At 40.8% G+C, this 27,470-nt stretch overlaps 1 protein-coding gene across 1 annotated transcript in view; it reads left to right on the top strand.

Annotated features, from left to right (window-relative positions):
* The first annotated feature begins 255 nt into the window (after window positions 1-255).
* VWF (von Willebrand factor) overlaps window positions 256-27,470 on the top strand; it is a 130,460-nt gene continuing 103,245 nt past the window's right edge. Inside the window, exons 1-10 of the mRNA XM_062615547.1 lie at window positions 256-386; window positions 1,847-1,901; window positions 2,484-2,642; window positions 4,272-4,374; window positions 4,460-4,668; window positions 13,037-13,161; window positions 19,339-19,555; window positions 21,519-21,641; window positions 23,928-24,039; window positions 26,091-26,137. Coding sequence (XP_062471531.1) covers window positions 1,847-1,901; window positions 2,484-2,642; window positions 4,272-4,374; window positions 4,460-4,668; window positions 13,037-13,161; window positions 19,339-19,555; window positions 21,519-21,641; window positions 23,928-24,039; window positions 26,091-26,137 — 1,150 coding nt within the window. The 5' untranslated portion in view covers window positions 256-386. The remainder of the gene's footprint in view (window positions 387-1,846; window positions 1,902-2,483; window positions 2,643-4,271; window positions 4,375-4,459; window positions 4,669-13,036; window positions 13,162-19,338; window positions 19,556-21,518; window positions 21,642-23,927; window positions 24,040-26,090; window positions 26,138-27,470) is intronic.

The raw sequence follows: 27,470 nt of genomic DNA, 5'->3' as shown, positions 1-27,470 counted from the left end.
GTCTTTTAAATAAATGTGCTGCCTGTTGGCTCAGCCAGTGAGATCTGTCACACATACACATGCAAAATATATTTCAAAGAATTACCTGTCATGTAAGATTTTAAAACTATTTCCCCTCATTGTAACTTTCTGGCAATTAAGGCTACTGATTTACACGATAGCAATTTAATCTATTGTCTTGAGACTCAAACGGATGTGACGTTTGCTCTTTATCTTTCCTTTTAAATGAGCAACAGTTCCTGCTTGTACAAAAACAAGGAATTTCAGACCAAAACCATTCCAGTCCTGTCTTCTGAGGGAACGTGGGAACAATGGTGTAGTAGGCTATTGGTAGCAACTGGAGGAGTTTCTTGTTCATGTGCAAGAGGAATCTCGCATAGAAGAAGGTACATTCATTTATCATTAAGCCAGTGATAAAATTTATAGAGGGTTATATACTGGCAAATCATACTTGACTGTATTCTGATTCGTTGTGGCACCTGCTTTATCACTGTTGGGAGAAAGTTCAAGTCTGCAGCTTAGAACAGACTGGGAGGTGGAAGGGGACTGAAGAGTTTTATACCCTGTCTTTTTTCTTTGCCTGCTTTGTAAAACTGAAGGGTTAACAAGGAAAAGCAATATCTGGTTCTGTCACAATAACACAGTGCATGCACTAAAAATAAACTAGCAAGTGTGTAATCTGAGAATAATGCCTATTGTTTTCTTTACCATTACTCTGTAGTCACATTTCCATGCAGTTCCCACTTCTTAGCTATCTTTCAGTAGTAACAGCCTTATGTCAGACTGGCATTTGCAGCACTAGATTAGACTGAGTTTTATAATGGATCTTTCTTTTCCTGCCTTTGGTAAATGTGGCAAACCTGATGTTTATTCATGTGGCTGTGAATTGGACCTACATAATTGACATCAGAATTTGTCTTTGCAAAATGTATTCTGATCGTTAATCAGAGGGTTCTTTTAGAGAAAGGTGTGTCTGATCTCCTGGCATTAATGTATTAAATATGGTATATTTAAGCTTCTCTAGTTGCTTATCTGACCACTGAAATTAACTCACTTAGATGGAGCTCCCTACAGTTTTCATCCATTAACTGTTAATGAAATACAGAATGCATCTGTAGTTCACCATCTGTATAACACTCATATCCCATTATTACTTTTACAGGTCTGGCAGTACAGGAGGTACTTTACAGACATATGGGGAACAAAGGCTGATGTTTTGATTGTACAAAATAGGAGGCAATACTAACACTGATTTTGGTGAATGGAAATTTTCACCCTGGGTCTGTAATCTCTGCATGATTTCCTCCCTTTACTACTTGCCATTTATCTCAAGTACACCATCACCCTGAAATCAGTGGATTATAAGCATGTGGTTATAATGGTCTGCCAGCCAGATCTGTTGGCTGGTGCAAATCCTATCTATTTTTTTCCTCCTGTGGAATTTTGGGCAGGATTCAAATCTTGTGCAGTAGAGGTGACTTCTGCTGGATCCAAGTTGGCTGATCCAGTTTGGTGTGCTTCTTCATGTCAAGTTGTCTGATAAATAATGCTGTGTATTGAAAGGCAATGTATTAACTTGAGTAAATTGGCATATATGTGTATGTTGGGTTGCATTTCCTGTGGAGGTAGCTCACATTGCTGAGGGGTGAAAACGGAAATAAAGAATAATTAATCTCCTAGATTACCTATTTAAAGAAGCATGGGTGGGTAACTGAATTACTGTGAAAGTCTATAGATTATTGGTTTATGAAATGTAGAGCCTCAGAAATAACTTTATAAAGAAAATGATGAGTTGTTGTGAGCCAAACAGTATATTCTAATCTTTCTCTTTTTGATTTTTTGACAGATGCTCCTCTTGGCAGTGGTGCTAACAAACCTACTACAGGCTACTGTAATATCAGGTGGGAAAACGTGTTTATTTTCTTATGTCTAGGAACTGTAATATGCTTTCTCTGTTTCTTCTGTAGATCCTCCCTGCCTCCCCACCTCACCCATCTAATCCTGCCATCCTGGCTCAGGCAATATTCTCATCACAGTGAAGACATCAATAAGGTTACTGCTTTTGGCCGTTTACCTTGCAACAAGCACTGTATTGAATCACAGATTCTCTGAAGTCAGTGATACTTGGCTGAACAAACCATGCGACTTGTTCACGCTGCCCTATTCATAGGCTATCCTGTTTATTTTAATAGGATTGCAGGCAGATACAGATGAACGAATGCACGGTATTCATTAAAGAATCAGAACTGGAATTACCCATGCAAGGTTTGGGCAGGTAGAAATAAAGCAAAAAAGCCATTTCACTAATGCATATAATAATAATAAAATCTGTGCTTGATCCTATGTACTGTCATGCTGTCCTAGAAGCCAGCGCTGGAGGTTCAGAACCGCAATGATCAATGGCGATGAATTCCAGCAGATAAATTCCTGAACTACAAAATGATTGTTTTACATTGCAAGTTGTGTTGTGTTTTGATATCCAGGATCATCAGGTTCTTTGCTTCAGGAGTCATCAGGTTCCCGTTGCAGCCTATTTGGGAATGATCACATCAAAACTTTTGATGGTTCTTTCTACAGTTTTGCTGGGGACTGCAGTTACCTCCTTGCTGGGGACTGTCACAAGCGCACCTTCACACTCTTAGGTGAGTCTGAGCAAGATACTAAGAAGTAACAAATGTAAAATGTGTGATACGGCATTGCACTTGGGTTGGGTTCCACCACTGAAAAGAAAAAACAAATAGCTGCCCTTTGTCAGACAGGATGGACCACTGCATAAAAGGGTCTTATTTGTGGTTTGTTCCATGTGGTGTTTTAATTTTCTTAGGTATGAAAAGTAAGGAAATTCTGTCACTTTGGTTTCAGTTATCCCTTGGTAATATTGCTCCCACATAACTAAGCTGCCAAGGAATGGAGATTTTCTTACTGGCTTTTCTAAAGAGGGAAAGTTAGACCTTGTTTAATTTTGATTTTTCTAGAGGAATGTGGCTGTTAAAGCTGAGTACAAGAGTAAGAACTACACAACCACATAGAATTAATTGTACCTGTATGCTAAATACCCCCAGTAAGAAAAAAATCCCATCCTACAGGACAAAAGGCTTTGGATTAGCATGAGTCTCTGCAGTATTACTCTTAGGGATGGGCAAGACAGATGAAAACTGTGTATTACTCTCACCAACTTTTTTGGTAGATATTCTAATAACAGTTCTGTATTAGTCATAGTTTAAAATGACTCTTTGCTGACTACAAGTAAATTGAAATGAACTGATCCCATCACTCTGAAAAGCAACCATACAACGAATTAAGTAATTTTATTCTTCAACTTGAACAACTTGGTACAAAGTTTTTGTATGTAGAACCCACCAGCATATGAATTGATTACAGTATTTCATGTCATCAAATAAATCTTAAAAAAACCAACAACCCAAACCAACAAAATATGAGCAGACACTTAGCGTTTATATTGAGCACATAAACATGGCATAACCTATTTATGATTCCTATCTTAGTGTATGTGTGTGGGTTTGTTTTGATTCTAGATAACTGGCTGTGAAGTGCAATCTGTGTTGCTGAGTATAGTGTCCAGGTTTGGGCAGAGCTGGCTACCTCAGCAGGAGGTCCATTGCACAAGGAGCTTCTGTAAAGCCAAAAATAAGCAATGGGCAAAAGCAGAGAAAGGACTGTGTCTGAACTCTCCTGCCTCTCTTCTCTCTCAGTGCCTAAATTGTTTTCATCTCTATGTACTGCTGCTTTTGAAAAAAGCAGAGTGAGTTGCCCCCTGCCACTTGGATAGCCAGTATTGGCATCTACCCCTCAAAGGCTAGTTGAGATGATTAGAGAGCTTATCAAGTATAAAGACATTCAGGCTCAGTTCTTCCCTAAATTCAATGGATTCAACCTCCTTCTCTTACCACTGAGCTATGCATTGGTTTTGGGAGGAAACAGGGAAGGGAAAGAGCATAGCAGATCTTCACATTCTTCTCATGTGGAAACTCCTCCAGTGTGCACGGAAGGATAGGAAATTCACTGGCTGGACAGTAACAGTGAGAGCATGAGTCCATAGCCAGTGCCAAGTCACATGCTTGCCAGTGGCTGATGCCAGCCCTAATCCTGAGGCTATCTGTCCATTTCACATTAAGCAACTATGGGATGAAATGCATGGATGGAACTTGAAAATCTTAGATGATGCAGTCCCAACTCTGCAATGTGTTACTTACAAGTTGTCCTGCCAAATCCCGGAGCTAACAATATTTACTTATGTCTCATCTCTTCAGGTGACTACCAGGATGGGAAGAAAATTGGTTTCTCTGTGTATCTTGGAGAATATTTCAATCTTCGCTTCTCTTTAGATGGAGTTGTGATGCAGGAAGACAAAAGGTACCAGTAGGAACAACTATTCCAACAGAACCCCCCAGTGTTTTCAGTGTGTCATATTCTGAGAAATTCCTATTTTTCTTCACAGGGTTTCCATACCTTTTGCTTCCAATGGCATCTTTATAGAGAAGGAGGCAGGTTATTACAAAATATCCAGCGATGAGCATGGCTTCATGGTGAAGATTGATATCAGTGGGAATATTCAGATAATCTTTCAAGAAAAGCACTATAATAAGACCTGTGGGTTGTGTGGCAACTTTAATACATTTCCTGAAGATGACTTCAGAACTCAGGAAGGTAAGACTGCGACTAACTGATTGTATTTTAATATACATTCTGCACACTCTTCCTGATGGGTGATTCAACAATGACTTCGTTGATCCAGCAAAATGTTTCTACCTGTCAGGTGCCTCATCTTGATATGCCGAAAAGCTGTCTGACTAAGTTCTTTTATCTTCCTTTCTCCTCAAAGGAATTTGCTGTCACATCCCATTCCTGAGCAAAGCCCATAAGTCTGAATTTAACACTTTCAGAAATCTTGAATCTAGGGACATAAAGATAAAGCTACAGGCTAAAAAATGTATAATACAGTGTTTGGAGAGGCCGACTAGGAGAAGACCCAGCAAAAAAAATGTAAGGAATACTCATTGATTCCACTTCTAATTTTTCATGAGTTAGACAAGTGGGAGTATGAATAGTGTTGCAATAACAGTATATTAAATTCTGGAGGTTGCTACTGGCAGGTTTGTACTTGGATTTGGCATGGGATGCTCTTCTATAAAGTGGTTACTTTTAGTGACATTTCCCTGTCTATGTGGGCTGTTGGACTGGAGGTGCACCCTATATCACACCAGTTCCTATTAAGAGGGAGAGACAGGACTGCTTTGCTGCTTTATACACCTTTATGTGAAGTCTGCTGGTGTGGGTGAAGACTTAAGAGTTGTGGAAAAGCCATGAATATGGCTTTGAAGGACTGATCTTAGTATGTGGTGTTTGAGAGTGTTTTCTAATTCTTTGCACTTGAAAAGGAAAGGTTAAGAGTAAAGTTAATTAAACATTAGTATGTTAAATTGATAGTTTAGAGTATGTATTAAAAACAAATGATACAGAAAATAGAAAGGGAGACAAAGCAGCTTGGAGAAGAGCCTGACATTGCTCCAGAGAAGTAAGATGTGTTTTACTGACAGTTGGGAAACACAAGCATAGCTTCAATGTCCAGAGAAAAACCTGATTTTGTAGTATGTTAAAATGATTGATCAATCCTTCAGCAATGTAAATAATAAGAAACAAACTCAGCTCACAGAATTGAGGGCTTTGATACCTTGATGTCTGAATGTGTTGAGATCTGAAGTTTGCATCTTTTTAATAAGACCAGAAATAGGAGTAAGGCTATTGCAAAAAACAGGAGAAGGGAAGGAGACTGTATTGCCTTGGACTCTTCAAATGTAGAAGGTTCTTTCCTGCTTAAAAGTGATTCATGCTGTATTTGTTTAACATGCCAGAGACTGTATCCTCCCTCTTAAAAAAAAACAGTGCTTTCACAGCCACAGATTTCTGAGTGTAAGGAAGTACATGACAGGGTCATTGCTTGGAAGAGCTGAAAAATAATACAGAAGGTGACAAAGAACATGTGTAGCTCTTCCTCTTTACTGAGGAAGGCCCTGACTTCTGTAATCTACATGGATATACAGTTTGGTGCTTTTAGCCTGAAGGATAGAGTCATATCTCAGCAATTCTGCCTTCTTTTCCTCCCTGATACAATAGACCTTTCATTTAAACTATTTTTGAAGGAATTAGGATTAATTATGGTTTAATTTGTTGTATCAGTGAGGAACGTCACTGTTCCCATGCATTGTTTGTCCCCTTGGCAGCGCTGGTGGGGAGGTTCATATGAACATTTCTCAACTTGCTCTAAGTAAAACCAGCTTTTGATTAATCCATTTTTTTTTTTGAAACTGTTGAAGCTAACTTTCAGATTAGGGGCAACAGAAGCAGCTGGGAGAGGTAATATTCTTTAAACAAAAGATCTTGGCAGACAATTGCTAGCCTATGAGGCAGTTTACCTTTTCCTTTCCACTGCAGTTTCTGTTTGCTCTCCATTTAGCCAGATTAGATCTCATAAAGGTCAACCCAACCCAGGATGTGAACTTCGTGGCATGACTTAGCGATCTCAGGGCACTGAAGTGTTACTTTAAGGGTGCTGGCAGACTGAACTGTCCTGTTGATGTGTCCATTGCTTTCTGTTAAAATCTGGCCATATTTTGGTTTATCAGATTGGGCCCTGAGTTCTAATCCATTAGATACATTTCTGGGCTGGATTTGTGCTGATAATAAATACGATAAGAACTTTCAGGTTCAGAATAATATGCAATAGAAGCATAGTGGACAAAGGGAAAAGACAATGATCTAATGTTGCCAAGATTATGGGCTCTCATCTGGAAACCGCTGGTGTGCAGATCTGAATGTCAGAGGGAAAGGAAGAGAGATGATGCTAGAGGTTATACATCAGGTATTGTGCTATAGCCAGTGAGCTTGTGAGAGAGCTGAGAAGTGTTAAGCCTTCCTCCATTTTTTTTTTTTTTTTTTCAAAGGCTCCTCAAGATGTGCTAGCCCTTAAACTGCTTTGATTTAGACTGACATGGTAGACTCTCTAGTTGATAATAGGCCTGGCCTGGTGGGAGACCCTATAAGAACCACTGTGATGGAAAGAGGTTTGCAGCTGAAATGTCATCTTCTGCCTGTCTCAGACACTAGCTCACACATTTTAAAAAGTAATGCAGGACTTGTGTATCATCTTGTATCTGCCTGCATAGAAGGAAACTCATGTAATTTGATGGCCTATTTCTAGGGCTTCTCTGTGGCATCAGAGGACCAGATCCCAGATATGTGCAGAAGTCAGAGTTGCCATAGATAGAATCTAGCCCATAAACACTGTCTTTCATGAAACATAGAATCATACACTGGTTTGGTTTGGGAAGGACCTTAAGATCATCTAGTTCCGACCCCCTGTCATGGCCAGGGACACCTCACCCTAGACAGTGTCACCCAAGGCTCCATCCAACCTGGCCTTGAACACTGCCATCATACATTTTTGTCACAGTTTTCAACAAAATGACAGTGTTTATGTTGAAAAGAAATAAAACCATATTTTTTCTATATTTTATGTGAAAAAAAAAGAAAGAAGTGACTTAACACGGGGTTAGTTTGCTTTGTTGCTAAGAAAGTGGCTTATGATACAGAACTTCATTAATTAGGTGAGACACTAAGGTAACCCTTCAGTGCCCTCAGATGGGCCCTACAGGAAATCTGGAGAGGGACTTTTTACAAGGGCATGTAATGACAGGACATGGGGGAATGGCTTTAAGCTAATGGATGGGAGATTTACATTAGACATTAGAAGGAAATTCTTCATTGTGAGGGTGGTGAGACACTGGCAGAGGTTGCCCAGAGAAGCTGTGGCTGTCCCATCCCTGGCAGTGTTCAAGGCCAGGTTGGTCGGGGCTTGGAGCAACCTGATGTAGTGCAAGGTGTCCCTGCCCATGGCAGGAGGGCTGGAACTGGATGAGCTTTAAGGTCCTTTCCAACCCAAACCAGTCTGTGATTCTGTGATATTTGGATTGTTTCTGGGTGGCAGAGAAATAAGAGTCAAAGCAACTGCTCTAATACTGGACATTAGCAATTACAGCGAGTAAATAAAGGAGGTGTGAAGGAAAGGGCGTTTATAAACAGTGTGAAATCATTTTATTTTCTTATGATATATTTATACTCATGTACTATAATTTATCCAATCACATATTACTGTCATGGCACTCCTATGATTCCTCACTGTGTTTTGGTGTGCAAACGCAAAACTGACAGTCTGATGAGAGGGTAACACATTGCTTCTGGATACATTTTTGATGCTCAGTTACTGGAGGTCTAAGTGACATGACTCAAACTAAGATACCCTTACAAATGAACATGGGTAGGACCCAGCTTTGAAGGTAGTGGCCTTAGGCAGTAGCTCTTGAACAAAGTCTCCCCAGTAGGTTTCAGTGTGGCAGAAACACATTGTCATTCAGAGGATGGGGTGCTGAGTCACTCCCATTGACATAGTTTGTTACTAAATTTGCTCATCCTGCAAAGAAATGCTCATGTCCTGTCGAGACTTACAAACAAGATTGATTATTTTGTATGTAGTTGCTTGTTTATTGTATATGGCTGTAAATACATGCCAGCTGCCCCTTGACAGTCTGTTCTCACACTTTCAGCATAACTCATTGTTATGAGCATTTTACAATTGGGGATCCAAAGCACAGGCCAAAAGAGATGACTTCCCTAATACTACAGAGGAAATTGGGCAGCTTGATCCTGATATCCCCTCAGGGCATGCATACATGTGTAAGGCCCCAAAACCTCATAGCCTTGCATCATGTTAGTGATCAAAGGGCATGTTCTTACCTTGTAGAAAGTGTAAGGTATTTTCTCCCCAGTGAGAGACACTGCAGTGCAAGCTCCTAGAGCTTATTTGTGTGCCCGTAGCCTCAGTCTTTGCTTAGTACTCTTATCAGTGAGCTGTCTAACACTGATAATCGCTGCGATAGGTGCTTGGATGCCTAGGTCATCATAAAATCATATATACTGGTTTGGGTTGGAAAGGACCTTAAGATCATCTAGTTCCAGTCCTGCTATAGGCAGGGACATCTTCTACTAGACCATGTCGCCCAAGGCTCTGTCCATCCTGGCCCTGAACACTGCCAGGGATGGAGCATTCACTGCTTCTTTGGGCAACCTGTTCCAGTGCCTCACCACTGAAGTTTATTTGTACAAAAGAGCTCATTCAAGTCCAACACAGGGATATTAATCCATCACTTTGTTATTTGTACATGTTAAATACTCTTAGCATTATGGGGGGGAAAAACCCAACCCACATTAATCCAGTGTCAGTCCCATTATGCTTTTCTTGGCACTGGCAGGAAACATATTTCTGGGAATCTGTCTCCAAATTACAAAGACATTAATCATAAAACAATGCCCATGGCTAATTTTGGATAAAGGCTTGATATTCTGAGCCTGCTCCAGCTGTCAGCAACACATTCCAGCCATTTAAGCTGCTGAAATACAGAATATATGATGCCCCTGGAGAGTGACAAGGAAAAAATCCGATGTTTCAGCTAATGTTTTCATTCCAAAAGTAGTATAAATGCATGTGAATGAATATGCAGCTTCCCTGTGTGGTACCTGTTATCTTAAAGCATGTTCTAAACACACAGGTATGTTAGTGCAGATATTTATTTTTTTTCCCCTAAAAAAATACAGCTTCTCATCAGTCTGAATGGTTTGGCATTTTAAAGGATATCACTAATTTGATTTTAGGCAAGTTTTTGTTTGGCCTAAGTAAATGATCTTATTTTCTTTTTTGCATTTTAATTTGAAAGCAAAGAGAATCGTTTCACAGAGAATGTAGCTGTTATTTACAAACAGTATAGGTGAAGGAGACTTGCCTTGTACCTGTCCTCATTGTATGGCATTTATCTGAGATGCCAAAAGCCTGTGTTCATAATCCACTCTGCTTTATTCAGAGTTTGGAAAAAAGTTAGACATTTATTTTGAGGAGTGTGCTTTCATCACTGGGCTGTAATTTGAGGTGTTTCTTTCCTTCTCTTGTCTTTTATAGTACTAATTTTATATTTACTGACCCAGAGAGGGAAGGAAAGACTATATAGCCCATGACTTCAACATTTCATAGTCCATGACTTCAACATTTCATATCATTCATTTGGTCCAAACCATGGTTCAATATTTGGTCAACTTTGCCAATAGTTTTGCTTGCCTGGAACCATGTACAAAACTACGTAAATCTGTGAGAAAAAAACAGAACCAAAACAAAACCCAAACCAAAAAATGCAAAGAAAAAAACAGAAACACCCTCCACCCCTCAAAAAAAAAAACAAAAAAAAAAAAGAGAAAAACTCCAAACAAACCCCAAACCAAACCCAAAAAGGAAACAAATAAAAAACCCCAACAACCCCGTAACAAACAAAACCCCCTATTGCTTCATAAATAACCAAGGTGTGAAAGTTATGCACCTCTGCTGACAGTATTGTAGATCCCTGCACAAATTCTTGCATGTATTTTACAGATGAGCTAACAGACCCTGGGAAGAGTTAACCTGATGGGCCTATGGCCATATGGAAAATCTGGAGGAGGTCCAGGGAGGGAGGTCAGGGCTTCTGCCTCCCACTCACATACCTTGAGTGCAAGGTGGTTATTGCTAATGCTTCCCCTTTTCTGATCATCAGTCTCAAAGTAAACAAGCAGCACAACAGTTTCAGATTTCAAAAGGAACTGGTGATTTTGGGACCCAGATATCATGGTGAACACTGATTTTTTCTGTCAGGAGTGAATATCATCTGTGTGAAAATCAGATAAGTGGAAGCAACTGTTCTGACCAGAAAAGAAAAAAGTTGGGAGAAAATGGGTGTGAAGTTGTCCAAAACATGTCAGTGTGGTGCGTGGTTTTGTTTGCTTGCTTGCTTTGCAGCAGTCTCATTTTAAAGTTATAGTGCCTCTCTAGCCATTTATCAATTGCCATAGGTCACTTAAGGCTACATTAGACAAATCACAGGAAAAAACACTGTTGGCTGATATCTCTTAGGTCATTACTATCCTAGATTTTTACTGTCCTATGTTGAGGAGACTTGCCTGGGGCAAGACCTCGAGCTATTGAGCAAACTCAAATCGATCAAGTATTGCCTGTTCAAAACAACTTGTAGCTTGATTTAAGGGCCCCAGGACTTTGCAAGGAGATAGATCTGCTCTGGCAAGTTGTTGGCAAATCTCTGGTACCTTTGGAAATAGCTGCTAATATACAGACAGGCGGTGGCAACAAGAGGGTTTTAAAAGCAGGCTCCAAAAAAAATAAACCCAAATAGCCCCACAATTTTATTAAAAAAAAAAAATAAAAAATTAAAACCCAGGTGACCAGCATTTCAGGGCCAACAGTTGTCCCAGCCTTCAAATCTTAACTTGTGGGTGAATGAGGATCTTGGGGTACCTGCCAATAATGGGAAGCTCAGCATGGATGTGCATTGAGACCAGAGGAACATGACTTCAGAGTGGAGCCCATCTCCCATTACATATAGCTGTTGCTGTAAGGCTGAATTAGTGTAAATAAAAGTCAATGTATTTAATCTGGCATCTTGCTTCTTATCAGACTACATTTCATTGTTAAACTGATCTTTACAATCTATAGTAAGCTAAAGAGTTGTGTTCTTGTTTTTCTTTCCCTGTGCTCAATTTTGGGGGTGTAGATGAAAATTTCATGCCTTTTACTGTTTTTCCCTGTGATACCTTCCTTGGAGTCTTCTTCCTTTTATATCTCTTGCTGGCCTAATATGTTACATTTATAAACCCCCAGTTTCTAGTTTACAAAAAGTCTACTAGAGGCTACTGGCTTTATTACATCTGCCTTAGCATTCCTAGTGTAGACTACCCTGTAGGAACATTTTTCGAGTTCAGTATATTCTGTGTGTTTGTACTTAATGTACAGCAGGTAGCTCAATGACGATCTTATTTGATATAAAATGATATAAAATATGAAATATAAAAATATTATATAGATACATTTGGGAAACATTTGTTATGTTTTCCAAATACAGTCAGGGTCATGTGTCAACATATTCTCTGCATAAGGTCTTGGGTATTGTTTTAAGAGCGGCAACTGATACTCTCACATGCAACACAGCAGGGTTTCAAAAAGCAGTGTTGCAGAACTGACAGTCATTAACTGTTTTGTAGCAGGAGCTCACAGAAGGAAGCAGAGGTAGTCCTTGGATCAGCCATGCCATAAGAGGCAAAAGGGGGAGGAGGGAACATTCCCTTTCTGGGAGGATCCCTCTTCTCCAAAGGATGGAGCAAGAGAAGCAGAGAACCTGGTTTGCATCTCCCACAAAGTGCTAGTCATACAGATTACCTCCTTTGGTTTTGCTTTTACGCAAAATGGGTGCAAATCTTGCCAAACCTGGGCCAGGAGATGCTTGTAATAAGGCATAAGTTGTTTGAGGACAACTTGGACAGTAAGATCATGGGCCAAAACAATTATGGTGAATGTAAGTTCCTTTGCGCACAAGGTTTAGTTTCAGACAGGAGAAAATCAAGGCTATCTGGGGTCAGGGATGCTAATACTTTCTTTGGTTAGGGAGAGTATTTTAATTTTATTTGCCTCTCTAAGATGTCTTGTATCTTACTGGCAACTTTTAAATAGTACAAAAATGTGTATGCATGCTTAGGGCTCTGCAGATTATAGCTGACCAGCAAATGACTCCTACCATGTTCCTGCAGGTGTGAGAAGTGCTGGGAGCTGCCTTCCGCAGGCTTTAGTCTGGCCTTGAGGTCCTCTGTAGGAATCAGTCCAGATCACTGAAAAGGGCTTTTCTACAGTCAATCTGTTTTGGAATAGAAATTCATTTGATATGACAGGTTTTATTCTTAGAAACAGATCTCATGGTTTAGTGGTGGCCTTGGCAGTCCTGAGGTAATGGTTGGACTTGATGATCTTAAAGGTCTTTCCAACCTAGCTGATTCTATGATTCAGCAGACTATCACAGTGGTAGTGACCAACAACGACTACTTGTTGCTTTAGCTCTTAAAAAATCCATGTGCTTCTCCTCTCCTTCATTCACAGGGACCCTTGTGGCAAACAGTTATGACTTTGCAAACTCCTGGGCTTTGCACAGTGAAAACAAGCAGTGCAAGAGAGTGCAGACTCCAAGCAACACCTGCAACATTTCATCTGAGATTGCAGAGAAGGTTGGTGCTGCAAGATACCATTCTGGTTTTGGTCCTCCCATACCTGAAGGCAGCTTGCTTGCCCTGTGGCAGAAGAACACAAATGCTTCCTTGTAATCCATGTCTGCACCTACCGTGGTCCTCCCACAGCAAGTGATTAGGATGCAAGGTGCAGGAGATATGTGTTTTGGGTTTCTGAGGTGCAGTGTGGTCTGAGATAGCTATGCTGGGCACTGATCTCGCCACTGCACTGGAACAAGGTGCATGGCTCCTCATCCAGCTAGTTAACTGTGGGGCTGGTGGTGGCTGTATGTAGGTTGCTGCTGTGGTGCATGAGGATCAGGTGCAGGGTGAAGGTGGAAGTAACACATCTGCAGCATGGCCTGCGATGTCTGTGTGTGTTTGCAGTGTTTCCATGAGCCAGCGTAGGGCTGGATGCAGGATGCAGCTGTGTGCCTGCAGTTCCTGAGCTCCCTGCATGCTCTGGCTGGGAATAGCAGAAGGATTTCTGTACTGGGCTGCCCGATGCTATAGAGAGGCGACCTTGGAGACTGCATGTTATGACTGATGTATTTCTTACATGCACTGTTGAGAAAGGAACAGTTTATTCACTAGTTAGTGAATGCAGTTTTTCTCCCCTACTGCACCCTTCCTGTCACTCTTCTTTCTAAAACTGTAGTACCTATATACCCCTCCCTCCCAACACACAAGCATCAAACGGATAAGCAAAGAAACCAACAGTGCATTTGAGACTGAAGGGTGAGTTGCTGCCAAGGAAACTTTGGTACTATTTGGGAAAGGTGTGTTTAAGTTGTGCCTGTAGAATGAAGTAGTCAATTCCTTTTCTGGTTCTGCAGTTGGGAAGCAACAGTTCTGAAACCTCTGTGAGCACCACCACCACAAATGGTATTTGTGATTGTGTTGCAGTTCATATACTTGGGAGCCACCAGAGCGGTGAGGTGCTTCAGCCAGGCTATTTTTGACACAGGAGATGTTCTCTGTAGATGTTGCAAAGGCTTCTTCCCTTGCCAGAAGAAGGAGATTCCTTCAGCTGTGCATATAATGGTAGCTCTGATTTGCTGAAGAAACACAGAACTGCTTGTCTCACCCATCTCTGTGACCCTTTTTGCTGCATCAACCTTTTTCTTCTCCTCTTTTATAAGTATAAACATGTTCCTTGTTTTCCTTAGGCACAGGGTGGACACACGCAGATCGTCACTTCCAGGGAGGAAGGCTACTTCTAGGGGGGAAAGTAGCTTTGAATATACACTGACTGCATGTGGTATTGCAGGTTATGACTGTCACATAGTAAATTGAGCCTACATCCATTGAGGGCTTGCATCTGGTCTCATGTATTCTATAAATCAGAATAATATCGTGGGTGTCAGGTTTAGATTTATGCCAGGGTAACTAAGGCCAAACTTTACCTGTCAGTTTCTTGCTATGCAGGACCTGTAGACCAATACTTGTTGAACCAAGCTCAAATAATTTCTCAGGAGTAGTGGCGCTTTCTGGAACATATCTGCTCTACACCTACTTTGCATGCTGGTTTCCCTAGTTACCTGGAAAAACCTGACTAGGACTTGGACAAGCTTGCAAAGTTCTGACTCTATATTTCCACTAAGCTTTTGGATGGGGACATATATATTAGACATGTTCTGAAATTCAGTGAAGCATGCTCCATATCTTCAGTCTTACAGCCTGCACACTTGACTGAGGAAACACAGCAGTGATTCCAGGTTGGAAACCTGCAGCCTATGTTTCTTGTTTGAGCTGAGGTGGTGTGTCGGGGCATTCCTGTCAGGGACAGGACTGATGGAACAACTGACTTGAGTAGTGCTATGTGGTGCCAAGGGGGTGACCAAAGCACGAAGGGTTTCAACCTGGTTAAGATGTCTTCTGAGGGACAAGACTGTGTTTTAAACGTGGTTACAGCCCTACAGCAGGGTTAATTCTTGTGAATGGTGCTGGCCACTGGAATTTTATCTGTTCAGGCAAGTTTAGTGTTTGGAAAATGTCAACATTGCAACTGAAGTCCGGGAGAGGCATGCGGGGTGAAATCCTGTCTGATGGGTAGACTGCAACTAATATGAGTTTTATACAGATCATGTTAAATATTGTTGCTTTGTTGGATAAAGTTTGCTCTCCTACAAACGGATGGAATTATCTTCTCTCTCATGTGAGTTCATGAGCTCACAGCATTTAACATTGGCTTAATTTATTCACTGTGCAAGAATAAACACAGCAGTATTAATAGAAGACCAGCCAAAGGAGTGCCTTTCGAAGAATGTGGGGCTTTTTAATAGCCTGCTTTGTTTGCTTGCTTCAGCTTCAGGAATGTAAATCTCCTCCATCTCTCAGCCTCCCTCCCTCCCTTCCTCCCAGCCGGGCGATCAGCTGCTAGGTGAGGAAAACAACAGCTTTGGTTCAGTGTGCTCCTCCCACCCATCCACCCACTCAAGGTAGATCTGTGGTTTACTTTGCCCTCTCTGCTCCCCACCACAGCAGCATCCTTGGAGAAGTGGCTTCTGACTTCTTCGCAAGCGCAGTGAAGTCAAAAAGTGCTGTTGCTCTAACCTCAAATCGTAGAAAACATGGGCAATTTCATATTCTTTAATAAGGAAGAGCTCTTGTTGTGATTAACAGCTACATGTATCAGCTAAAGGTCTTGACCCAGCTAACTCTTATCCTGCTGTTGCTCTGGTCCTCTCCCTGCCCTCCACCTCTAAAACACATACACACTTCCACGTGTTTGACTACTGCTCTGCCTGTAGATACGGTTTCTTCTCAGATACTGTGTTCTTCTCCTAGGGCAGGAGGCAGCTTGGCATCTGCATAATGTAGCTGCCTGTTGGCTACCTGTCTTGTGACCCGCAGAGCATGCCAAACTGGGTAATGCTGAAGGGAGGGAGCTGCTGCCTCCCTTCCATGCCCTGCCCTCTACGGTTGCTGTTGAGTTACCAGAAAGAAATCTGTGGCCACAAAGAGATCTCTTTACCAAAACCAATCAGTGTTTTCTGTTTTTTTTTTTCCACCACACGATGTGATGATTTAGGCTACATGTTCAATGAAGTACTGCCTAATAGGCTTTTAGATGACTGGCATGGTTGTCATGTTAGCATGGGTAACATGGATCTTGAAGTATAAAATGGAGTGACATGGATAACTATAGTAACAAGGCAGCCTTGGAAATAATATATATGTTTTAAGGCATTATGTTTGGTTTATGCATTCTTAGATGTTTATTTTTCAGATTTCACCTCTAATAGAAATGGTGCTTGAGGCCACAGTTTACTGTATTCTTTCTTTCTTTTTTTTTTTTCTTATTAGGAAACTATACCTGTAACATGTTAGACATGAAAATAATTGAAAATAGAATTCAAATAATTCCTGCTTTTGCTGAAACTCAGCTTTTCCTGTGGTTGGTAAAAAATAAACCTACTTGTATCCCATGGAGTACTTCCATATGTGGTAAAGAAATAGCATTTATCCCCAGATCTGAAAGCAAGTGGGAGAGGTTCTTGTCTACCATTACAGATTACAGTCCAGAAGATATCACAAGCAGGTCCAGCAAAGACATGGACATACGGTGCCATAAAAGGTTTTAGGGATGAAAATGAGGCCTGCTATATCTAAAATCACTTTTTTTCTGCTCCTGAAATGTACAGGCTAGCTGAATCAGCATTTGAGTGAAGCGATTTCTGTCAGTTATTATGTTTGCTCAAACATACAGCCAGCATTTCGTGTACTAAACATGCTGGCTTTGGAAGCTTTTTACCTGGAAAGATGGGAGGCTAAGTCATTCTCCATTTGAGTGAGCCAAAAGATGTATTCTGAAAAACTTTATCAAATTACAGCATCAAAATATGCCCTTCCTAAAGGGAGAAACACTTTCATGTGTCTATATATCATAGGGTTTAAATTCAAGGGAACAAGAGAGTGCCTCTGCTTTCTTCTGTTATTTTCTAGGTTATATCTCTTTAATGGCAATTGTTAAGCAATAGGCAAATGCAGTTCTTGTAGCAGCAGAAGACAACGCCACAGAAATTGGAAGAATGTACAAAATTCCACCTACAGCTCTGTGTGGTGGGACTGGGGCAGAAAAAAGGTCAGAAAGTTTGTGGTTGCTAAGGGTTGTTAGTGCCAGGACACCACTAACCCATTTAAAGAAACACTTAAAATAGAACTCATGCAGAAGTCAAGGGAAAAGTTTCAAAACCTTTCTTTACCTGTGCTTTGGATATTGCAGTCAGTTCTGCTATGTTTAATCTTACTGGCACCTATGCTCTAAGCACTCTTTCAGCCTAAGGCTTCCCTCCCTGGCTGACTAGTTTTAGATGATTCTTTGGCTGTGTGAAGCTGCTTTCAGGACTGTTCCTCCATGAGCAGGAATGCTACAGCAGTGGGTGAGACTGCCAGTGTCTGGTGCTCATCATGTATGTGCATTGTCTCTTAAACTAGAGGACAAGGACCTCTCTTATATCAGCCTGACCATTGTGTTTTAAAGAGAGAAAGGAGAGAGAATAAAAACGATCTGCTTCCTTTCTTCTAGTTGTTTGTTTTGTTTTTTTTTTTTTCCAGCTGGTTCACCATGGTGGCTGCTATCTGGGCATTAGATTTATTCCAGGCTGGAGCTGATTTTCTGGAGGACAATCATGTTCATCTCCCTAAAGGCAATATGTTAGCATTGCTTTTAGTTCCATGAGGCCTTTCTCGGAAAGCTCAAAACCTCTTTCTGCATGTGGTTGTTCACTGAGCACTCTCCTAAACTCTAAATATATTCCCAAGGGACCAGACATTTCTGGTTTGTCTTCATAAGTAAGAAATTCTCTCAGTTCAGACATGTATTAGTTTTTGCTGATCACCTGGACAAAACACTCTTTAGGGAAAACGAGTCTTTTCTACTCAGCAGTTTTCCTATACAGGTATACCAGCTGAAATTCAGAGAAGACATCTAGACATCTGCTGACCTCTGGGTTTTGGGGTTTTTTTGTTCCACATTTTAGATCTCCCAAAAAATGAAGGCTCCCACCCCACCTTCTCCCCCCACTTTTTTTGTTGTTATAACACAGCAACCTGCATGTGCAATCTCCTCAGGTACTTGTTGAGGTATTCAGGAGTAATGCATTGTTACTGTAAACTGCCCATATTTAACACCTGAAATATACAGCATGGTTATATCTGTTTATATGAAACACAGACAAATAAGTAAAAGAAAGTTATGCTTCAACTGTTTGTGCCAGAGTTGTCTCAAAAAAATCATTTTTCCACTTACCTAAACTCAGCATCGTTTTGGATCTCAGGTTTATTGAACTGTGACATAATGCATACATAAGAGAAAGTCTATTTGGGGGAGACTCCCTTAGAGAATGAAGCTAAGTTTTCTGTAGGTTTTGTTTCACATACAGCTAGGTTTCCTCTTAGTTTGCTGCCATTGAAAAGAGAGGTCTTGGTGCCCTCCCCCATCTCACTGTGCAGTCCTCTCATTACACTAGCTATCACCCTGCTGATTTAACTTGTGAGAAGAGCAGAACAAATTGCTTTTCTTCCCTGGGTTATTTTTTTGCTATTTATCTGGGATAAATTGACCTGTTGTGCATTGGACAAGCTAGCAGGAGTGACAGGAGCATGTGGCCAGAAGTGGGAAACAAATTTGATTCCTCAGATTCCAGTCAGACTTGATCTTTTAGTATGAAACTTACTCTGTTCCCTCATTATCCAAAAGATGGTCTGGTCATTTTTCTTCCTAAGTACTTCAATAGTAAGTTCCTCTTCCCTTGCTGTGTATATCTTCCTGGTACTTGAGACGCCATCTGGTTCTTCATTGGTAAGAAGCAGTTCTTTGCTTCCCTCCATTTGCTGACTGGTTGACTGGCATGTTTCTGCATGAAACCTCTCTTATATGACACTCTATTTTATAATAATTAATATATTAATGTCCCTCTGTGTGTATATATATATATATATGGGTGTGATGAATAAATGGATGTATCTCACTACTAGCTCTTGACTATTGATGTTATTTAACTAAGCAGTGCTGTTAAATACTAGCTGTTAAATACTACCCATTTAACAATAGCGATGACAGCGTGTTTTGAAAGGTTGGGATTTCTCTCTTCTTTCTGAGACTATAATAATTAATTTTGCCCCACTTTTTTCTCTCTCTCTTTCTACCTTTGCCCCTCACTTGTTGTGCAGGGTGTCATTGAAACCTGCCAGCTACTAAGAACATCTTTGACCTTCTCCCGGTGCCACCATCGAGTTGACCCAGAACCATACATTGATCTCTGTGAAAGAGACATCTGTGCCTGTATCCAGGGCATGGACTGTCACTGCTCGGTGTTCCTTGATTATGCAAGAAGCTGTGCTGATGAAGGAGTGATTTTGGACGGATGGCCTGAAGAGAGCGCATGCAGTAAGCTGACAGAATTATTCCTAGGCTGCTTATCCCAAATGAGATCATGCTTGTATTTCAGATTTATGTGCTGCAGCTAAAAGTAACTGGTGCTTTTTTAGGATGTTGATTCAGGTTGATTTAGGCATGGCAGGTTAAAACTTGAAGTGCCTGTTACTTCCATTTATCTGAAGAGCCTTTGCTCGCTCCCTTTTTCAGCTCTCCATCACCCACCTTTTTCTAGAATTTGTTGTCACTAAGGCAGGACTGTTTGAACCACAAATTCTGAGCTCTTACAGGTCCTGCCATGGTATACAGAGTCAGTAAAGACTTACTTGATACCCAAAGATATAGACTAGGGTGTTTAGGAGCTATTTCACATATGACCCAGTTGTGTGATGTTAACCCGCCTGTACGGGTAAGTCAGCATCCTTGTGAAAGGCTCTCCTTGACATTTATTTATTTATTTATTTATTTATTTATTTATTTATTTATTTATTTATTTATTTATTTATTTATTTATTTTAGTACAATCAGTTGTTTCATCCTTTATTTGCTTGAACCAGTTACACTGAAATGGAGATGTTGCCTTTTTTAAAGCCAAATTTTGTCTACGTTAGAGATCCTGATTGCATTTTTTAATGCTGCTTTTATTAGCTTAATTTTGCTGAGGTCAGAGGTCCTGATTGCATCTTTGCTGAGATTTTCAACAAGGAAGTGCATGGATTGACTGGGATGAATTGCATTTATAGAGAAAAGGTCATGTTTGCACCTACTGTTGCTATATGCACATGCCTCTGCTGGAGAACCCTGGTTAAATACATAAGCACACAACTGAATAATAATAATATCAATCGTCTGATATCATATTCTCAATGATTTTTCTCATGTGTTTACATTACACAGGAAAGACAATTTTCATAGGATGTTTATGTAAATTGATTTCACAGGGTGAATGGCTGTTATATATTAACAATGCCTTGTTCTCTGGTAAAGATATTCTGCTATTGGCCACCACTGAAGAAAATGGAAAGAAAATTATGATTAGGGCAGGAAGATGCTGCCAACCACTTTTTGAACACCAGTCTTCTAGCAGTAATTTGTTACCTTTCCACTGGGACATAAAAGGGATCTTCACACCAGGAGCTTAATTTTCCATCATCCTTCATCCCTGCTATGATGCTTTCTCAGGAGATGATGGTGATAGTTGCGTTGGAAGCATGAAACACTCTGCTGCGTTGGCAGGGCTCTAGTGCTGGCACACTGTACTAGTGCAAGCTGGTGCCCAGGCCCTGGAGCCACAGAGGGCAAGACTGCTAGTTCGTTATCCTCCCACCTCCTTCAATAGAGGGTTTGCTGGGAAAGGGCAGGCTCTAATATTTTCTTCCCACTCCATGCCCACACAGTTTTGAGGTGTATGTCTATGCATCAAAATGAAGGGATAGCTGTAGTGTATGCTTGCATAATGGCCTAGCCTAGATAATGACAACAGTGAAGATACCACAGCATAGGTGTTATCCTGGGATGGCAATTCTCTGGAAGAAGAAGGATGGGATTTCAGTATTAACTGTCTCTCAGTTCTCTCTGGAAACATGGAACAGTATAATTTCACAAATGAGTGGAGTAACTGCTTAGCTTAAAGGTACAGAATATGCTTGTCTACCCAAATTACTTATTTGTTATTGCAGAACTTCACATGTTTAATTGTTCTTAATGCATTGGTTTTAGTTATTGTGACTCAATTTATTAGAAAAGAAATTGGCTTTAACTCTTAAATATTTACTATACTACCTGACAGATGATATTGCAGCAAACTGAAAATGAAGTATTTCTTAAATGTCATGCTCTTGAATAAGAAGTCATTGATAGGAGAGCATATAAACTTTCTGGTGTCCCTGTGATTCAGCCTTTGATAATTAAAGGATTTATTTTTTTTACGAGTTATTGAGGAATTTGCATTTCTAATTTCTATTAATTGTTTCAGGGCCAAGATGTCCAGTTGGCATGCAGTATAAGGAATGTGTATCCCCTTGTGCCAAAACCTGCCAAAGCCTGAATATCAATGAAGTATGTCATGGACAATGTGTTGATGGCTGCAGCTGCCCTGGTAATTTATTTACTGGATTATTTACAGAGAAACATTTGGCAATGATGCTACGTATTTTATTAGAAGAAGGAAAGCTGTGTCTTCCTTAAATTTTCTTGAAATCAGAAATAGTTCTCTTTTCTGGGACCGTGCCCTAGAATAAACCAATTTCTGTAATGCCTGTATGCTCACTTGATGAAAGGGCCATTTTTCAGACCCAACTGAAAAATAAATGTTTCTGTGAAAATCAGCACCATCTAGTACTCTAGGGTTGCCTTTGTTTCTTGGTGAGGGACTGCTTGCCATTGATGTATCTAGATTCCTTTTGAATTGCTTTTGGTTAGAAGCATCCAGTTAGAGGAAGGAAGAAATAGAATGTACTGAAGGAGTTTCTTACAGAAAACCAGCATGTGTAGGCCTTGCACTATAATTCCAGAAATCTTAATGATTGTACATGAATGATTTCACTTACTATTGAATAATTTGTACAGGAGAGTTGATTGGCTTCAAGGGGCAGCCTAACCACCACAGTCTTCCTCCTGTGTCCATTGTACTTAAGACAACTGCAGGAAGAGAGTCATACAAAGCATGATGGAGGTTTGCTGAGAACATAATTTGGTTTCCAAAACAAGGCAGTAATGACAATGTTATCCTTGTTTGAGGAGTTGTCATTGCATCCAGAGCTTAGTAGTTGCACATGGAGGATGAAGCCAGATGTGATGTAGCCAGACACAGGAGCTTATTTTGTTGTGAAGGACCTACCTATTATATTTGTGTAGTCCTGGGGCTGTTGGGGAAGGCTGAAGGAGATGAATCCACTGGCTACACAAGGGCTTTCACTGTGTTCTCCCTTTGGTAGCTGCACTTGTTAGTTCAGTCCAGGAAAGGTCTAGGAGAACAGGAACTGAGAGAAGCAGTTCAACAGAAAGCTTCCTGCATGAGAAACAGATGAGTAGAAGGAACTGCATGAAAAGAATTACCAATCACCAGTTCAAAAATTTTACTGTTACTTACTGCACAGTCAACAGGGAAGAACTTTGATTTGAGTTTCATAGAGAACCAGGCAGATCTGACAGATGAATAGAGAAATTTGGGATTTACAATGAGGATTATACATTTACTTAGCTTCTTTCCAGTGCTCCAAGAATCAAAAGGATCTGTTCAATGATGTGTTTCTTTTTTTTTTTTTAAACTTAAATGCACAACACAACAGCACAGTCACTTTAATTGCTGTAAATGGAATTACTATTGTCAGGAAAAAAGGCGGATGTTCTGTTTTGTTGTGCTCTCTGGAGAGCCACACCACATGCTCACATGTTGTTTTGAATATTTCTCACTGAAAGGCTTTTCTTAACAGCAAAGTTCTTTCCAAGCAGCTATATGGGAAGAATGGGATAAAGGGGACTTACCTGTGTCTCACTGTCAGTGGTAACTGCTGCTGCCAGGAGAAGGGGCCAAAAATCTCTGCAGGCGATTGGAAGGAGTCCCTCAAAGAGGAGTGACAGGGGTTTTCAGCAAACAAAATGTTTTGCTAAAACAGCTCTTTTTAAAATAGAGGAATATCAACCATGTTTCAGCATGGGGATCTAAAAGAAAGAAACATGTCATTTATTCTATAGCTAGCTTAGTGCAATCTTGGACAAGTCTTGTAACCTTCTGGCCTCTGTTTGTCTTTGTAAGGTAAAATTCTCTCTGTATAGAATGGGTAACTATATTTGTGTAATATGGAAACCTCAGCAGTTGGATCCAAGTTGGGAAGCTGGCCTTTTCACTTTTTGTTTCTGCAGAAGTTGAGAAATGAAGCACAGCTCCACATTATAATGTTTCTTCTCTTAGACTCAGTCTGCTAGACTTTTATGGTGTCTAACTTCATGTCTTCATTCCCTATGTCTCTCCTCATACAACAGGTACAAAGCCTGTCTAGGCACCCTTTACTACAGTCAAGAGCAGTAAACCAACAGTCAGGTTTCTAGATCAGCTCTGATCAACCTTGATTGTGCTCCCTGTGTTTGACTCATATATGTTCCAATATGTGTTTTTTGGACTTGAGGACTCACTAAACAAAGAGCTCTTCTGGGGGCACCAGAAATGCTCCATTCAGCACATCTGAGGGAGAGGCAGCACTAAAAGGAATGTAGACATCAGCACTCATAAGGCTTTTTGGCAAGCCTAATTCATTTTAATTGCTGTGACTAACTATGGATAATAATGCATATGAATAACTAGGAAATCTAATTGTATTCATGTTTGTGCCCCTGTGTGTGTGTATGTGTGGCATGTGCATCTGCTGCTACCTGACCTATCCAGATGGAAAGCTCCTCGATGGTGAACATTGCATTGAAAGCTCTGACTGCTCCTGTGTCCACTCTGGAAAACATTATCCTCCTGGCTTCACCATCTCTCAGGACTGCAACTCATGGTAAACTGTGTGTCGCTCTGGTGTGGCTGTTGTTGCTCTAGATAAGTACTACACATCAGTCAGTGACTGTTTTAGATGATCTTTCTAGAAAGCCTTTTAACAAAAAATCCTTTCATTGGCAAAGGACCTGCTCCCTGACTGGAAATGCCAGACCCTTCCAAGAAGTGAGCTGTTCACAAAGACAAAATCAGCTCTGCTTTTAAAGGGATATTTGATCTGATAGAACAATGTGAGGGTCATACTCCTTCAAACAGTAGAGAACTACCTGTTTCCTGTGGATAAGAAAGACTGGCAGGTTCCCATGTCTGGTTAGTGTCAATGGTGGTGTCTTTGTTTTGACTTCCTACATTTATTTAACCTCTAAACCCCATTTCTTTCCAAGAGGAGTTAGCTCAGGCACATCCTTGAAGCTTCTTGCAAAACTAATGACTCTTCCCAGCTGCATGGCTCATGAATGCCAGCCTGAAGGGGAAGGCTAGCTGTCTAAAGAAAGGAAGGGGAATGAGTAATGTATTCCTAATCTGGTTTTGTGTAAGTGTGAACGTATTTGTGGAAGGAGTTCAGGCAACTTTGTGCCCATATGTTTTCAATTAGAGTACAGAAGAGGGACCCAGTGCAGGCCACCATATGCAGAAGAAAGACGGTCTGTGCATCATTACCTGCACCATGTGTCACAGAATTGAACCATAACCATGACAGTAGCATTTTGTCTTTTTCCCTGGAGCTGTCTGTAGCTTTGAGTTTGGCCACATTGTTCAGCCTTTTCTCTTGAGAAATCAGTGCTGCCTGATAGACTGCGTTGTTAGAAAATGCTTCCTATTATTCAAATTTGGTAATACTGTGGAGGACATTGGCTCTGCATTTATCATGCTCAATAAACTGACACCCAACGAATGTTTTTCAAGGGCTGAGATAATTAAAGAAGTAAGAAGAATCTAGCATCTCTTGAAACTTAATTGATTTTTGAGATTCTAGGATTGTCTGGCATGGTATCCCACAGACCCAAGAATGACGGACATCTCAATCACTATCAGTGCATGTTACTGGTTACTAGTAGTGCCCAAGGGAGATGGCACTAAATCCACCACCCAAAGACATTAAGGAAGAGACAATCCACCTCCCTACAACTTGCACATAAAGGGAAACCAAGCAAGAGGAGCTTGGAATTTGCAGTGTGCCATTGAATTGTTGAAGGTCTGCTTTAGCAGAAGTCTAGCTGGCCAATGAAGGAAAGGGATTATTGCTCTTCTGTGATGAACTCATGAGGTTGTGAGTTGAGTAGTGTGCCCACTGCAAGAGAGAGGCACTGGAGAGGACACTGGAGATGATCACATCAGGGTAGTTTATAATGTGAGGAGAAGCATTTGTTTGAAGGCTAATGGGGGAACTTTCACTGCCTAAAGGAGGATTGTAAAGAAGACAGGGCCAAGCTTTTCTCAGAGGCAAATGGTGAAAAAACATGAATCAATGGACACAGGTTGCAGCAGTGGAAATTCTCTTTAGACACAAGAAAAAATTCTTCCCCCCAGATGGTGCAGCACTGGGACAGCTGCCCAGAGAGTCAGTGGAATGTCATCCTGTAGGTTTTTAAACTCAAATGGACAAGGTCCTCAACCACCTGCTCTAGCTTTGAAGTTCCCTTCTTTGAGCTGGGGGTTGTAGTATATAATTTTTCTGAAGGTCCCTTCAAATTTCAATTTTTCTATGATTCTGTTGTATTAACAGACGTACCTTGAGAATTGTATTTAAAGCTCACTTCACATCAGTGTAACGTAATTGAATACTGTATTCAACACAGAGCTTTGTCAGGAGAAAACAGAATTTCTTGAGTTTGCAACCATTCTGGCTCATGTTACTAGCAGCTGCTGTTGAACGATGGTAAGAAGGATTGGGTATATTAAGAAATGAGATTATGGGAGGTGGAAAGGATGTTGGGGCCTGGTCCAACTTCCCTGAAACAGGGGCCCATCTTTCAATTATTTTGGGAAAAGTTGCAACAGAAGATTTGAATTCATGTGCTCTTGCCTAACTTGTCATGATATGTTTCCTAGCATTTGTCGGCATGGCACCTGGATCTGCAGCAATGGGGAATGCCCAGGTAAGTCAGCTCTGCTCTTTTCAGGTTTTGACAAGTAAGCTTTGTCTAGATCCCTCCCACTTATATGTTTTCCACTCAGAAAGGGATTCTGTCTTGCTTGCTTCCTCCAGTACAAACCAAATAGGATCATCATTATAAGTTATTCTCATGAGACAAGCCAGACACAGTGTTACCTGGGTTTTGTGTAGCAATAAAAAATCCTTTTGGTGAGAAGAATGGTTCCTCTTTTGATTACTTAGTTTACCAAGATTTAAGGGCCTGTATGTTCAGAGGACTGACTTTCAGATAGAGGAATACTGCTGGGTTTCTTTGACTAAGTACTGTTCCCTATGTGTTTGTGTCAATCAGCATAGTTTTGTTGATGGAACAATTTGAAGCACTGGGAAAAGACTGGATCACTTTTAATACCCCATAGGTTTGGATGCTAATGATCATATTACAGGCAAAGGAGGGAGAAATTGGCCACCCTGCCTTCCATGGGTGGTGGCAGACTGGAGAGGTAGCTCTGCCTGTGTTTGTGCTCCCCATCCTCCTACTTTACCTCTAAAATTCACCGTTACTGGTGGCTGCTGTCCTAGTTTTTTGCCCACATGGGGAATATGACTTCTCATGCTGTTATTTGGCCAGCAAAGTGCTGCCTTCCTTAATTCCTCCTGCTAGTTCTGTGGCATGTCCCCTGTCTCAGTTCCTGCACTATGTTCAACCATGGAAAGGCCTCCTTGACCTGAAACAGCATTTGACTCTGTTTGTGTTGTGTATGGAAGACTGCAGGGACACAGTGTGGCTCTTTGTCTTGTTTGTTGTCTTTGCTTTTGGGAAGTGAGAGTGGAAGGGATGAGAAGGAGGCTGGGGTTATGGCAGGACAGGAAAAGAGAGAGTAGGGTTTTTTTTGCTTTGGTGGTTTTCTTTTGTTGAGATGAGGCTGTGCAATCCTCACAAATTAGAACTGCAACAGTCTTAAAATGGCTATCAAAAAGTCTGTCTTTTGATTTAACCTTAAGCTTGCCTGACCCATCAATGCTCCATTTCTTCCTGTTTGTGACTGAAAAAGCACTTGCCCTACTGTGTCAGCAGTAGAAAAAATAAAAAGTAATCCGCAACTTAAGAAATGAGGGGGGGGAGTGGGGTATTCAAATGTTCAAATAGAAATGACATTTTTAGTGAGCTGTGCCAGGCAGGACTGTGAGAAGCCGTGTGCTTGTGGTGTTCGTTAGAGATCTCTCTAAGTGCAGGAAACCTCATTGTCTAAAACATGGAATCAAGGACACAGGCCCAGCTGAATCGTTACGTCTGTTAGCTAAAGGGCATCAACAGGTTTACAAACAAGAAATGA

The sequence above is a fragment of the Pezoporus occidentalis genome, unplaced genomic scaffold (assembly GCF_034315485.1).
Source record: "Pezoporus occidentalis ecotype Australia unplaced genomic scaffold, CSIRO_AGI_Poc_V1 ctg182, whole genome shotgun sequence".
In the NCBI taxonomy this organism is placed as follows: domain Eukaryota; kingdom Metazoa; phylum Chordata; class Aves; order Psittaciformes; family Psittacidae; genus Pezoporus; species Pezoporus occidentalis.
This window is presented reverse-complemented; position numbering and strand designations above follow the sequence as displayed.